Here is a 12,706-nt window from a genome sequence, read left to right as displayed (position 1 = left end):
TTCAGCCTCTGATCTCTGCTGTTAATCACTGTAATGCATGCAGAGAAACCCAGTTTCCAACAAACCCCATTCTAGGCCAGACACAGCCTTAAATCAAACATCCCCTGGTGCTTCCCTGTCTGCCCTAATCCCTGCTAGGGCTGTCCGCCCCTGCAGACCACCCCTTGGTGTGAATCAAGAAAAGGTGCTTTCCCCTGGGGCTGACTGGGACAGGCAGATGCGGCTGGATGGGCTGCAGGCCCTCTGCTGGGGCGTTCTTGTTCAGGACACAGCTTGTACCAGTATACGTGGCGGTCCTGCCCTCTCCCCTAGTCCTGCGTACCTCTCACATGCACAACATTCACAGAGTTCTCAGGCCCACTCACAAAACGCAGACCTTGCCCACAGCTTCTAGCTTTTCCAGGTGGCTGCTCCAGCTGGCCCCAGGTCCCCACCCCAAGCCTTCCATGCCCCATCTGTGTCCCAGGTCCCAGCCCCACACCTTCTGTGCCCCGTCCATTCCTGAGCCCCCATTGCCCTCCCTCTCTCGAGTTACTGACCTCCGTCCCCAGCCCGGCTGTCCTGTTCCTGAGACCCCCTTGCCCTCCCTCTCTCGAGTGACTGACCTCCGTCCCCAGCCCAGCCTCCCTCTCTCGAGTTACTGACCTCCGTCCACAGCTCGGCTGTCCTTCCCGCCCTCCAGATACCGCAGATCAGCTACGCCTCCACAGCCCCGGAGCTCAGCGACTCCACGCGCTATGACTTCTTCTCCCGGGTGGTGCCGCCTGACTCCTACCAGGCCCAGGCCATGGTGGACATCGTGAGGGCACTGGGATGGAACTATGTGTCCACGCTGGCCTCTGAGGGCAACTATGGCGAAAGCGGGGTTGAGGCCTTCGTTCAGATCTCCCGAGAGGCTGGTGAGCTGGGGGCTCCGAGGCACCAAGGAGTCTCCGTAGTGTGGGCCCGGGGCCCTCGGGTGGGACGGAAGCAGAAGGATGGGGGGCCTGGGTCCATGGTGGGTGGAGGTTGCCTGGCTGTGCTCCATGTGGGCAGGGCCTTTTGCTTTTGGACGACTCAGCCCTGCCTCAGGCTTGGTGGAGGGTGCAGGCCAGATTTCACCCCTGCAGACCCTTCAGTCAGGCTACACAGTCCTATGTAGCAGTGGTCAGGTGGGTGTGTGGGTGGGTGGGACAGAAGCTGACTTTGGCACCCCCAACACCCAGGGGGGGTCTGTATTGCCCAGTCTATCAAGATTCCCAGGGAACCGAAGCCGGGAGAGTTCAACAAGGTGATCAGGAGACTCATGGAGACACCCAACGCCCGGGGCATCATCATCTTTGCCAATGAGGATGACATCAGGTGGGACAGTGGCACAATCACTGGGCTCCTGGGGCTCTCCCGAGGGTCCCACCCCTCCTCTTGCACATCACCACCTTACACACCCTCCCGGCCTCCCTTTCCCCTGCTCCCCGCACCCCCCACCTTCCCTGCTGCTGCCTCTGATTCTGGTGCCCCCAGCGGCAAAGCAGCCTGGTCTGGGGAGATGCCACAAGCCCAGACTGAATAGCACACAGAACATGTGTCTGTGTTTACAGCTCCCAGGGATGTGGGGAGGGACCTGTGGGTAGATCCCAGTGCAGAAAAGGAGCTGTCAGGGAAGGAGCCCAGGGTCGGCACAGAGGCTGCAGGCCCCAGCTCGAGTTCATCTCCAGCCTAGGAGGCTGGGTGTGACGCTGGTGGAGGCGTGTGGGGAGGGGGTGGCTTCGAACTGGATTTTTCCCCAAGGAGCCCTTCTGAGCCCCCTGTACAGTGGGTTACAGTGGGCAGAGCAAGTGGGCAGGCCTAGGGTCAGAGGAGAACCCAGGGAAAGTGCCCCAAATGCCCCAAAGCCCCGTTTCTCCTGAGCAACAAGGATCTGGTGAGTGATTGTAGAGCAGGGGAGATGGATAGAGTGGGAAGGAATATGGGCCAAGCTGGAGGAGGCTCCCAGGCCCTCCCTCACCCCAGCCCTGCTCCTCCCAGGCGAGTCCTGGAGGCAGCTCGCCAGGCCAACCTGACCGGCCACTTCCTGTGGGTCGGTTCAGACAGCTGGGGAGCCAAGACCTCACCCATCTTGAGCCTGGAGGACGTGGCCGTCGGGGCCATCACCATCCTGCCCAAAAGGGCCTCCATCGACGGTGAGTCCAGGGGCACTGCAGCCCCCACCCCACGCGTCTCCCCAGCACCCCCTCTTGGGGACGATCGTTTTCTGCATCTGTGTAATTGGTGCCATAATCCAGATCCCTTCTCAGATCCCCGGATCCTATGATTCTGATAATCTGTGGATGCGTCCCTCCAAGCAGTGCTTGACTGGGATGGCGTGCGAGGAAAAGGACACTCCACTCCTTGGATGGGGAGAAACTGTTGGGTTTTTTTTTTTTAATGAGACGGAGTCTCGCTCTGTCACCCAGGCTGGAGTGCAGTGGCCCAATCTCAGCTCATTGCAAGCTCCGCCACCTGAGTTTACGCCATTCTCCTGCCCCAGCCTCCTAGTAGCTGGGACTACAGGCGCCCACCACCTCGCCCGGCTAGTTTTTTGTATTTTTAGTAGAGACGGGGTTTCACCGTGTTAGCCAGGATGGTCTCGATCTCCTGACCTCGTGATCTGCCCACCTCGGCCTCCCAAAGTGCTGGGATTACAGGCGTGAGCCACTGCGCCCGGCTGGTTTTGTTTTCTAATTTAGTGCCTGTGTTTCTAGTGCTGCCAAAGACATGCCAATCTGAGGATGAGGGTGGGAGGGACAGAAACCAAGGATATGGAATATACCATCCTGTTGATCAAAGTGATGAGGCCCTTGCACCCCCAGTCCCACCTGTGGGTCTGGATGAATCCAGCAGGAACAGATGGTTCACTTTACAATAGGATTGCTCATTCTCCCCAAGGCTGGACTGAGGACGCCTTGATGACATACTTCAGGGCTATTTTATGAAACACAGACTGGAAAGGCTGAGCCCTGGCTGCTAGGGCCTCCCAGGCTTAGGGGGGATATACACCGTCACACTTTTTATTTCAGCTACGATGCTTTTGGGCTCCGGTGGCAGCCTGGACTGAGAGTAGTTTTAGCGATGAAGGCATCTCCTCACAAGACACAAGGTCTGAGAGTTGGTGACTTTAGGTGTGGGGCAGTGAGTGAATGATGCTCTTAAAGCCCTGGGCTCTGCCCATTCTTTTATTCCACCAAAAGAAGGAGCAGGGATAAAAGTCTTTCAAATGGTGAGGCTCTGAGTTTGCATCAGCATGTAAAGGCTATGCTGGAACCTCCAGTTGACTCTGAGTCCACCAATCAGAACTTGGTCACCTGGCCACTTCTAGCTGAAAAGTGAGCAAGTGGCAGAGAGACACAGGAGAAACACAGCTGGCTCAGGTCAGTGCCATCCTCCCCCTCCTTCCGTCTCTGTAGGATTTGACCAGTATTTCATGACTCGATCCCTGGAGAACAACCGCAGGAACATCTGGTTTGCCGAGTTCTGGGAAGAGAATTTTAACTGCAAACTGACCAGCTCAGGTACTCAGTCAGATGAGTCCACCCGCAAATGCACAGGTGAGAGCTGCCCAGGGTGGGGAGGGTGGGGAGGTGGAAGGTGGGAGGCCAGGTTGGGTGCATGGCGGCCGGGCACACTTTCTCTGGGCATCCCTAGGACAGGCGAGGAACGCATCGGCCGGGACTCCACGTACGAGCAGGAGGGCAAGGTGCAGTTCGTGATTGATGCAGTGTACGCCATTGCCCATGCCCTCCACAGCATGCACCAGGCGCTCTGCCCTGGGCACACAGGGCTGTGCCCGGCGATGGAGCCCACCGATGGGCGGACGCTTCTGCAGTATATTCGAGCTGTCCGCTTCAATGGTGAGTGGGTGCCTGCACCCCTGCAGCAGTGAAGGGCAGCTTGGGGGCTGGATTTGTCTGTGAGGCCTGGGATGACCTCAGGGTAGAAGGGCTGGGAGAGGCTGAGTGGTCTAATGGGGGCACCTGGGGCTGAGTGCCAAAGACAGGAGACAAGCTCCGGTCCCCACGGTTGAACACTGCTCCCTCCCCAGGCTTCAGTGTTCCCTGCGCTGGTTTCACAGTTGACATGCTGGGGAGCTTCTCTGATCCCTTCTGCCAGGAACCCTCAGTGGGTCACACCACGCTCCCCTCCACTGCACAGAGCTTGAGGGCGTCTGGACCCTGGGGGTGCACGTGGGGCACTTACATGCCACCCACTCTGAGTCATGCACTAGGCACAGGCGTGGGTCTGATCTGTGCCTTGGCACCAGGCTTGGTGTGTGGTCAGGGCTCATAATTGTGTCTTTTGAGAAGACCCCAGTGGACTCAAGCTGTGTCCACGATTTGTGGAGAGATGACTTTCTGTTCAATCACTGTCCTTTACACAGTTCTAAACTCCACTCTTCCACTAAGCACTCACTCGCCATCTTCTCTCCCCCATGCTCTCTGCTAATCAAGTCAACTTAATATGAGCCCAGAGCAGCTCTGCAGGTGGGTGGAGCAAGCTTGTAAGAAAAATAGAGCTCATTGTTCAAGTCATTCCAATTTCATACTGTCACTCAGACCTCTCTCCGTGTCTGAACTCATCCCCTAGCCTGGACTGTGAAACCTTTTTCATTTTTAACTGTGATAAAATACACATAATATAAAATGTACCACCTTAACCATGTTTAAGTGTAGAGTTCAGTGATATTGAATACATTCAGGCTGGGTGCAGTGGGTCACTCCAGTAATCCCAGCACTTTGGGAGGCAGAGGCAGGTGGATCACTCGAGGTCAGGAGTTGGAGACCAGCCTGGCCAACGTGGTGTAACCCCATCTCTATTAAAAATAGAAAAAGTAGCTAGGCATGGTGGCGAGTGCCTGTAATCCACGCTACTCGGAAGGCTGAGACAGGAGAATCGCTTGAACCCGGGAGGCAGAGGTTGTAGTGAGCTGGGATTGTGGCACTGCACTCCAGCCTGGGCAACAGAATGAGACTGTCTCAATACATAAATAAATAAATAAATAAATAATAAAAATAAATTCACAATGTTTTGCAACCAGCACCACCATCTATCCCCAGAACTCTTCATCTATAAAACCATAACTCTGTACACAGTAAACACTTCGCCATCCCCTCCTCCCGCCAGCACCTGCAACCACTGTTCCACTGCTCCTCTCTATGAACTGTCTGTCCTCGGTACCTCCTGTGGTGGAATCAGACAGTATTTGCCCAGGTGTGACTGGCTGATGTTTCACTGAGCATCATGTCCTCAAGGTCCATCTATTTTATGGCATGGGTCAGAACTGCCTTCCTCTTGAAGGCTGAATTGCATCCCATTGTATGAATGGCCCCATCATGTTCGTCCATTCTCTGTCAGTGGAGCCTCAGGTTGCTCTCATCTTGTGGCTATGTGAATAATGCTGCTATGAACATGGCTGTACAAGTATTTCTTTGCCGCCCTGCTTTCTAGTCTTTTGGGTATCTACCCAGGAGTGGAATTGCTGGGTCGTGTGTTTAATTTTTTGAGGAGCCTCCACACTGTTTTCTGCAGCAGCCGCAGCCTTTTCCCATCCGCCGTGCACAAGGGTTCCGATTTCTCCGCACGCTCACACACTTGTTATTTTCTGGTTCTTGGATAGAGGCCATCCCAATGGGTGAAGGGGGATTTCCCTGCAGCTTGGATTTGCACGTCCCTCACGAGCAGTGATGCTTGTTCAGCGCCTCCTTTCTCCTGCTGGTCCCTGGGGCCTCCCCGGAGACAGCTCTGCTGGGCTGCAGGACCAGCAAGGATGACGGGCTTTCTCTCCAGGCAGCGCAGGAACCCCCGTGATGTTCAACGAAAACGGAGATGCGCCTGGGCGGTACGACATCTTCCAGTACCAGGCCACCAACGGCAGTGCCAGCAGTGGCGGGTACCAGACAGTGGGCCAGTGGGCAGAGACCCTCAGACTGGATGTGAGTGTGCAGACCAAGCCCCGGGTGGGCATGGGCCCAGGATCCCGGAGGCAGAAGCCCCCAGCCTGTGTTTTTTGCGTCCCAGGTGGAGGCCCTGCAGTGGTCTGGCGACCCCCACGAGGTGCCCTCGTCTCTGTGCAGCCTCCCCTGTGGGCCGGGGGAGCGGAAGAAGATGGTGAAGGGTGTCCCCTGCTGTTGGCACTGCGAGGCCTGTGACGGGTACCGCTTCCAGGTGGACGAGTTCACGTGCGAGGCCTGTCCTGGGGACATGAGGCCCTCGCCCAACCACACCGGCTGCCGCCCCACGCCTGTGGTGCGCCTAAGCTGGTCCTCCCCCTGGGCAGCCCTGCCGCTCCTCCTGGCCGTGCTGGGCATCATGGCCACTACCACAGTGGTGGCCACCTTCATGCGACACAACAACACGCCCATTGTCCGGGCCTCGGGCCGAGAGCTCAGCTACGTCCTCCTCACCGGCATCTTCCTCATCTACGCCATCACCTTCCTCATGGTGGCTGAGCCTGGGGCCGTGGTCTGTGCCACTCGCAGGCTCTTCCTGGGCCTAGGCACGACCCTCAGCTACTCTGCCCTGCTCACCAAGACCAACCGTATCTACCGCATCTTTGAGCAGGGCAAGCGCTCAGTCACACCCCCTCCCTTCATCAGCCCCACCTCGCAGCTGGTCATCACCTTCAGCCTCACCTCCCTGCAGGTGGGTCCGTAGGCTCTCAAGGGCCAGGGCAGGGAGGGGGACTGTCCACAAATTAACAAAGCAGAAAAGGCCAGGCACCGTGGCACATGCCTGTAATCCCAGCACCTTGGGAGGCGGAGGTGGGTGGATCACCTGAGTCCAGGAGTTTGAGACCAGCCTGGGCAACATGGCATGACCCTGTCTCTGCAAAAAAATATGAAAATTAGCCGGGCGTGGTGGTGCATGCCTGTAGTGCTAACTACTTGGGAGGCTGAGATAGGAGGATCGCTTTATCCTGAGAGTTGAAGGTTGCTGTGAGCCGAGACTGCACCACTGCAGTCCAGCTTGGGTGTCAGAGTGAGACCCTGTCTCAAAACAAAAAGAGAAATGCTGTTTTTACAGTCACCCTTTTCTATTTTAGTTCCTGTGGGTTTTTTCTTCTTTTCTTTTCTTTTTTTTTTTTTTGAGACAGAGTCTCACTCTGTCGCCCAGGCGGGAGTGCAGTGGCGCGATCTCGGCTCACTGCAAGCTCTGCCTCCCGAGTTCACGCCATTCTCCTACCTCAGCCTCCTGAGTAGCTGGACTATAGGCGCCGCCACCACGCCCGGCTAATTTTTTTGTATTTTTCAGTAGAGACGGGGTTTCACCGTGTTAGCCAGGATGGTCTCGATCTCCTGACCTCATGATCCGCCCGTCTCGGCCTCCCAAAGTGCTGGGATTATAGGCGTGAGCCTCCGCGACCAGCCTTTTCTGTTTTTTTTTTTTAAGGCCGCAGGAAATGGAGCTCCTCCTGTCCTGTGACAGCAGCTCTGTTAGGGCCGCCAGCTCCCCTGCTGAGTCCCTGAAGGAGAACAGGGCAGTAAGGCGGGGAGTGTGGGCCTCCAGAGACCTTTCTGTACAACAGCGAAGTGATTTTCATAAACCAAACGTGCTCTTCCACAGTTTGGCTCACATATGGAAACAGGACGAAGAGCTAGCTGACTGGTTTTCCTGTTTGCACAAGGGAGTCTCTGCTGTCCTGTTCACTGGGGCAGTGTGGATAAGAGGATAAGAGGCATAGGGTCCAACATTTTACTGTGGAGTGGAGATAGAATTCCACCCAGTGGCCAGTGTTTCGTGTGGTGTTGTGCATTAAAAAATGGAGCTCCTTTGGGGGATTTTCTTAAGACGGTAAAGTTATTACGGCCTTGGAGACAACTCCTGGAGTCTGGGACGCCCTGGATGTTTTCTGTGCGAAGGGTACGGGAGACAGATAGCTTGGGGAGGGTGACCTGGTGTGACACTGCAGGGCCAGCTGGGTTTCAGGGCCAGGTGGAGGGCGGCCTCAGTGCGAACACCTGCTCACCCGTTTGGACACAGCACTGTGCACTCCCAGCGAGCCCCTTCTCTGTTGGTTCCACACACACCACATGCCTCAGGTCATGCAGTTCTCCGTGACTAGGAGGTACTCCCATCTTCTTCCAGATAACAGGGCCTGAATGTCCCCTGGTCAGGCCCAGGGTCTCCGTGTGCCGCACATCCTGAGAAGGTGCCCTCTACGTCCCGGCCTGAGGTGCTCCGTGCTCCCCCACCCCAGGTGGAGATGCTTAGACCCCACTGGGGACCCCCAGCTCTCCTCCCCAGCCTCAGTCATTGCCTGCCCCACGTTCCAGATAACAACGGATTTTTAAAAAAACACAAGCCTGCAACTGCACTGGGTGTTTTTGCCATGACTACCACCTCATGATGAGATGTGAAGTGACATCTCATTGTGGTTTTAATTTGCCTGCACTTAGTATGAGTGCACCGGGCGTGGGGCTTTCCTCTCCTGGGCTCAGCCGGTTCCTGTCCCCGCTGGCTCGCTGTCAGCTCCACGGGCTGCGGCATCTGTGGGCCGTTTTGCTTGTTACCGCTGTGCGTCCCTGGACTTGCTTTTTTGTTTCTCATAAGCAACTGTTTTTTTTTTTTTTTTCCTACCTGGAGCCTTGTTCTAGTAGGAACTTCCAAACTTATTTTGGAAGGTCCTTTGTTCAGGGGTCTGCTGCCTTTGGGAGAAGCACAAAAAGCTGCTTCTTCTGGGTGGGCAGATGACTGCAAAGCATCCCTTCTGGCAGGCTCACATGGCCACGCTCCAGGTGCTTGGCACAGCACTGGCGTGCAGGCTGGATTCCAGATCCCTGCCCCCAGTTAGGCGCTCTTGTGCAGTGAACAACCTGCACAAACATGCGGGGCAGCCCTTCCAGGGTCCCGCCTTTATGCAGGTGGCTTCGTTCCTGTTCCCAGCTTTCCTTGGCTCGATGTTGTGTTTCCTGTCATGTGAGGGAATGGTGACTCCATCTCCTCCCTGTGAGGGCCTGCACAGACTCCAGTACTCCTCAGCATCAGCTCCCATTCCTGCTCCTCCCCACCAAGTGCTCCTTTGTTTCTCTTGCCTGTGACGTGCCTTATTTTGAAGCTCACTACATGTGAGGAGGCTAGAGAGGCGATGCAAGTCTGGCCTCAGTTCCAGAGCTTCCGGCCTCAGCCATCTACCTTGAAGGGGCACAGTACATGGCATTGGTAATGGCTAGAATGCAGGAAGAGGACACCAAGCTGCCTCTTATGCACACTGCACTGCTGTTGCCAACATATACGGCCAGCACAGCCCTTCTTCACAGCTGCCAGGGCCTTTGGCTGGGTGGATGGGCCCCTCTTGGGCTGTCTCTTCCTGGGGTGCCATCCCCTCTTCTCCACTGAGTGCTCCTGAGAGGCACCATGAAGAGGTGGAGCACCCCACTCCATGGGCAGAGCCTCAAGGGCATCCCGACCTGCAGGGGCCTCCATCAGGGCTGGAATGGATTTGTCCCTGGGAAGTGCTGTATCTGATGCAGTGTTGGCTCCTGCAGGTGGTGGGGGTGATAGCATGGCTGGGGGCCCGGCCCCCACACAGCGTGATTGACTATGAGGAGCAGCGGACAGTGGACCCGGAGCAGGCCAGAGGGGTGCTCAAGTGTGACATGTCGGATCTGTCCCTCATCGGCTGCCTGGGCTACAGCCTCCTGCTCATGGTCACATGCACCGTGTACGCCATCAAGGCCCGCGGCGTGCCCGAGACCTTCAACGAGGCCAAGCCCATCGGCTTCACCATGTACACCACCTGCATTATCTGGCTGGCATTCGTGCCTATCTTCTTTGGCACTGCCCAGTCAGCTGAAAAGGTAATGAGGCTCCCAGGAGGTCTCACTGCCTGTTTCCTGCCTGTTCTGCCGGTGGATTCATTCATGAGCTTAAATGCTTGTTCGTGCTTTTGTTTATCCCGTATCCGGCTGCTTGTTCATTCACTCATTTCCTTCTTACTTTGTTCATTTATTCACTTGTCCAAGCTTCTAAGCCCTCTTCTTAACATCCACTCTTCTTTTTTTTTTTTTTTTTTATCATTTTCATTTCTTTGAGAGATGTTGCCTCACTCTGTCACCCAGTTAGCTTGTTTTTTTAAAAATTCAAGTTCTTCATATGCTTTTTTTTTTTTTTTTTCTGAGATAGAGTCTCACTTTGTTACCCAGACTGGAGTGCAGTGGTGTGATCTTAGCTCACTGCAAGCTCCGCCTCCTGGGTCGAGTGATTCTCCTGCCTCAGCCTCCTGAGTAGCTGGGACTACAGGCACCTGCCATGATGGCTGGGCAATTTTTGTATTTTTAATAGAGACGGCGTTTCACCATATTGGTCAGGTTGGTCTCAAACTCCTGACCTCAGGTGACCCATCTGCCTCGGCCTCCCAAAGTGCTGAGATTACAGGTGTGAGCCACCACACCGGGCTTTCATATGCTTTATAACTGCAAACCCATTAATGTGTCAGCCCGTTGCTGCATCATTTATTCACATACACAGCAGAACATTTTATGCACCTGTCATTCATTTATTTTCCCATCTGCTTCTCAATTCACTCTGTGCCCATTTATTCATTTGTATGTATTTGAAACGTACTCATTCACCGACATGCTCTGGCTCCCGCTTCCCCAGGTGTCTCTCTCTCTTAATAACCCCTCCTCACCCCTCCCTCCTGCCCACACCAGAGCTGCACGGAGGCTGCCAGCCCCTCAGGTGCCGGGGCCTCTGCTCATGCTGTTGTCCTGGTCTCAGTGCTCATTCCCAGTTCCCCGACTGAAACAGACTCAGCTCCAGTCTGTGTAGTGAGGACTGTGTGGGGCGGGGCAGGGAGAGCAGGGCTGAGTCCCATCTCGCCCCCTCTTCCATGGTCTAGATCTACATTCAGACAACCACACTAACCGTGTCCTTGAGCCTGAGTGCGTCGGTGTCCCTTGGCATGCTCTACGTACCCAAAACCTACGTCATCCTGTTCCATCCGGAGCAGAATGTGCAGAAGCGAAAGCGGAGCCTCAAGGCCACCTCCACGGTGGCAGCCCCACCCAAGGGCGAGGATGCAGAAGACCACAAGTAGCAGGGCAGCTGGGAACGGGACTGCTCGCTGCCTCTCCTTTCTTCCTCTTGCCTCACGGTGGAAGCTATATAGAGCCCAGGTCCACGGTGAACAGTCAGAGGTAGGGAGTCGCGAAGACCACGCCCTGCATCGGTGGGGCTGGCCTGGAGAAGGAACTGGACCCAGCTCTGCCCTGATTCCAGCGTGTGAACTTCATGCTTCCTCACCACAGACCAGACTCGCTACCCATGGTGGGAAACAGCCACCGAAAAGGTTCTAGCTCTAGAGAGGGACTAAACTTCTCTCATCCGAAGTCCAAAGATGATGATGAAGGCCCGGCCTTTGCCTGGATTGAGGATTTCCTCCCCTTGGTCAAACCCCATAACCTGGGGACTGGGCGGTGTGGAATAACGTGTAGACCCCAGAATGAAACGTGGCATTGGAGTGGAGGAGGAGCTGTCTCAGCAAGAGGAGACCTGGGGCTGTGCGTCTGGACGGAGGCACGCAGGCCTGGGCAGGATTCCTCTGGCACGGAGGGAGAGACCCTGGGTGAGACCCCTGTGAGCATGGGAAGGGCCTGCAGGGGCAAGGGAGTGAGCTCAGGAATTGGGGTGCACCCCCATGAGATTCCCAATTCCATAGACTTTACCGCCATCCCCCCGGGATTGGGCGAGGTCAGACTTAAGAGTATAGCTGTTTTCCTCCCCTGTGTGTACTCCCTTAAATCACCCCCAAACCTTGGCTGGGCATGGTGGCTCACACCTGTAATCCCAGCACTTTGGGAGGCCAAGGCAGGGGAATCACCTGAGGTCAGGAGTTCGAGACCAGCCTGGCCAACAGGGTGAAACCCCCGTCTCTACTAAAAATATAAAAATTAGCCAGGCGTGATGGTGGGTGCCTGTAATCCCAGCTGCTCAGGAGGCTGAGGCAGGAGAAGCACTTGAACCTGGGAGGTGGAGGTTGCAGTGAGCTGAGATTGTACCACTGTGCTCCAGCCTGGGCAACAGAGTGAGACTATCTCAAAAAAAAAAAAAAAAAAAAGACCAAACCCACCCCTGCAAACCTTCAGAAATTCAGATACATGTGTGCGGTATGAGTGATGTGAGAACGAGGAGCAGGTTGCATTTGTGCTGTGTTTGGGGCGGGGATGGGTTTAGGAGCTCCAGGTTGGGAGCAGTGACAGACAGTCATGTCCGTGGTGAGGGTGAATCCCAGGTGGATGGCTTAGGACGGCGATGGAAACTCTTCATTCCCCGTATGTACTGGGAAGACCCATTTGCAAGCTGAGCACCAGGCCTGGGGATGAAGAGGCTTGGGCTGCAGATGCACACACGTTTGTTTTTCATTGATAGTTTTTACAAAAAGCTTGGTTTAAGTTATGGAATTTTGTGTCCCTGGGAGTAGAATTTAAATTTGTTAAATTGACCACTGTTTAAGATCAATATACATTCTCTAGTATGTGATGTCTGGAGCTAGTTTTGAGGGTCAACCATACTTTATCCAACATACAAACTTTCCCATACAGCTTCTCTGGTGCGTAGTTGGTTTTGACCTTGGGACTAGGTGTTTCTGCAGTTTTTAGGTAATTAACTTAAAAGCTTCTCCTCTGACAAACATTTTTGTTGCACTACTGACTCTCCTTCTCCACATCTGTTGTGTTCCTAGGGCTTCTCCATA

At 55.1% G+C, this 12,706-nt stretch overlaps 1 protein-coding gene across 1 annotated transcript; it reads left to right on the top strand.

The window, feature by feature from the left end:
• The first annotated feature begins 720 nt into the window (after nucleotides 1–720).
• Nucleotides 721–11,804, top strand: LOC117089792 (metabotropic glutamate receptor 6-like). The gene is made up of 9 exons (XM_033221360.1): nucleotides 721–899; nucleotides 1,206–1,341; nucleotides 2,005–2,159; nucleotides 3,423–3,563; nucleotides 3,666–3,866; nucleotides 5,800–5,945; nucleotides 6,031–6,654; nucleotides 9,498–9,809; nucleotides 10,853–11,804. The coding sequence occupies exons 1-9, from the start codon at nucleotides 788–790 to the stop codon at nucleotides 11,048–11,050; spliced, it is 2,025 nt and encodes a 674-aa protein (XP_033077251.1). The 5' UTR covers nucleotides 721–787; the 3' UTR covers nucleotides 11,051–11,804.
• The last annotated feature ends 902 nt before the right edge of the window (nucleotides 11,805–12,706 follow it).

The sequence above is a fragment of the Trachypithecus francoisi genome, unplaced genomic scaffold (assembly GCF_009764315.1).
Source record: "Trachypithecus francoisi isolate TF-2019V2 unplaced genomic scaffold, Tfra_2.0 Contig00890, whole genome shotgun sequence".
NCBI lineage: Eukaryota > Metazoa > Chordata > Mammalia > Primates > Cercopithecidae > Trachypithecus > Trachypithecus francoisi.
This window is presented reverse-complemented; position numbering and strand designations above follow the sequence as displayed.

Coding starts and splice junctions, on each gene's coding strand:
- LOC117089792 (XM_033221360.1), top strand. CDS start 788: ATGGTGGACATCGTGAGGGCACTGGGATGGAACTATGTGTCCACGCTG. Junction 3,867..5,799: donor TCGAGCTGTCCGCTTCAATG/GTGAGTGGGTGC, acceptor CTTTCTCTCCAG/GCAGCGCAGGAACCCCCGTG. Junction 5,946..6,030: donor CAGAGACCCTCAGACTGGAT/GTGAGTGTGCAG, acceptor TTTGCGTCCCAG/GTGGAGGCCCTGCAGTGGTC.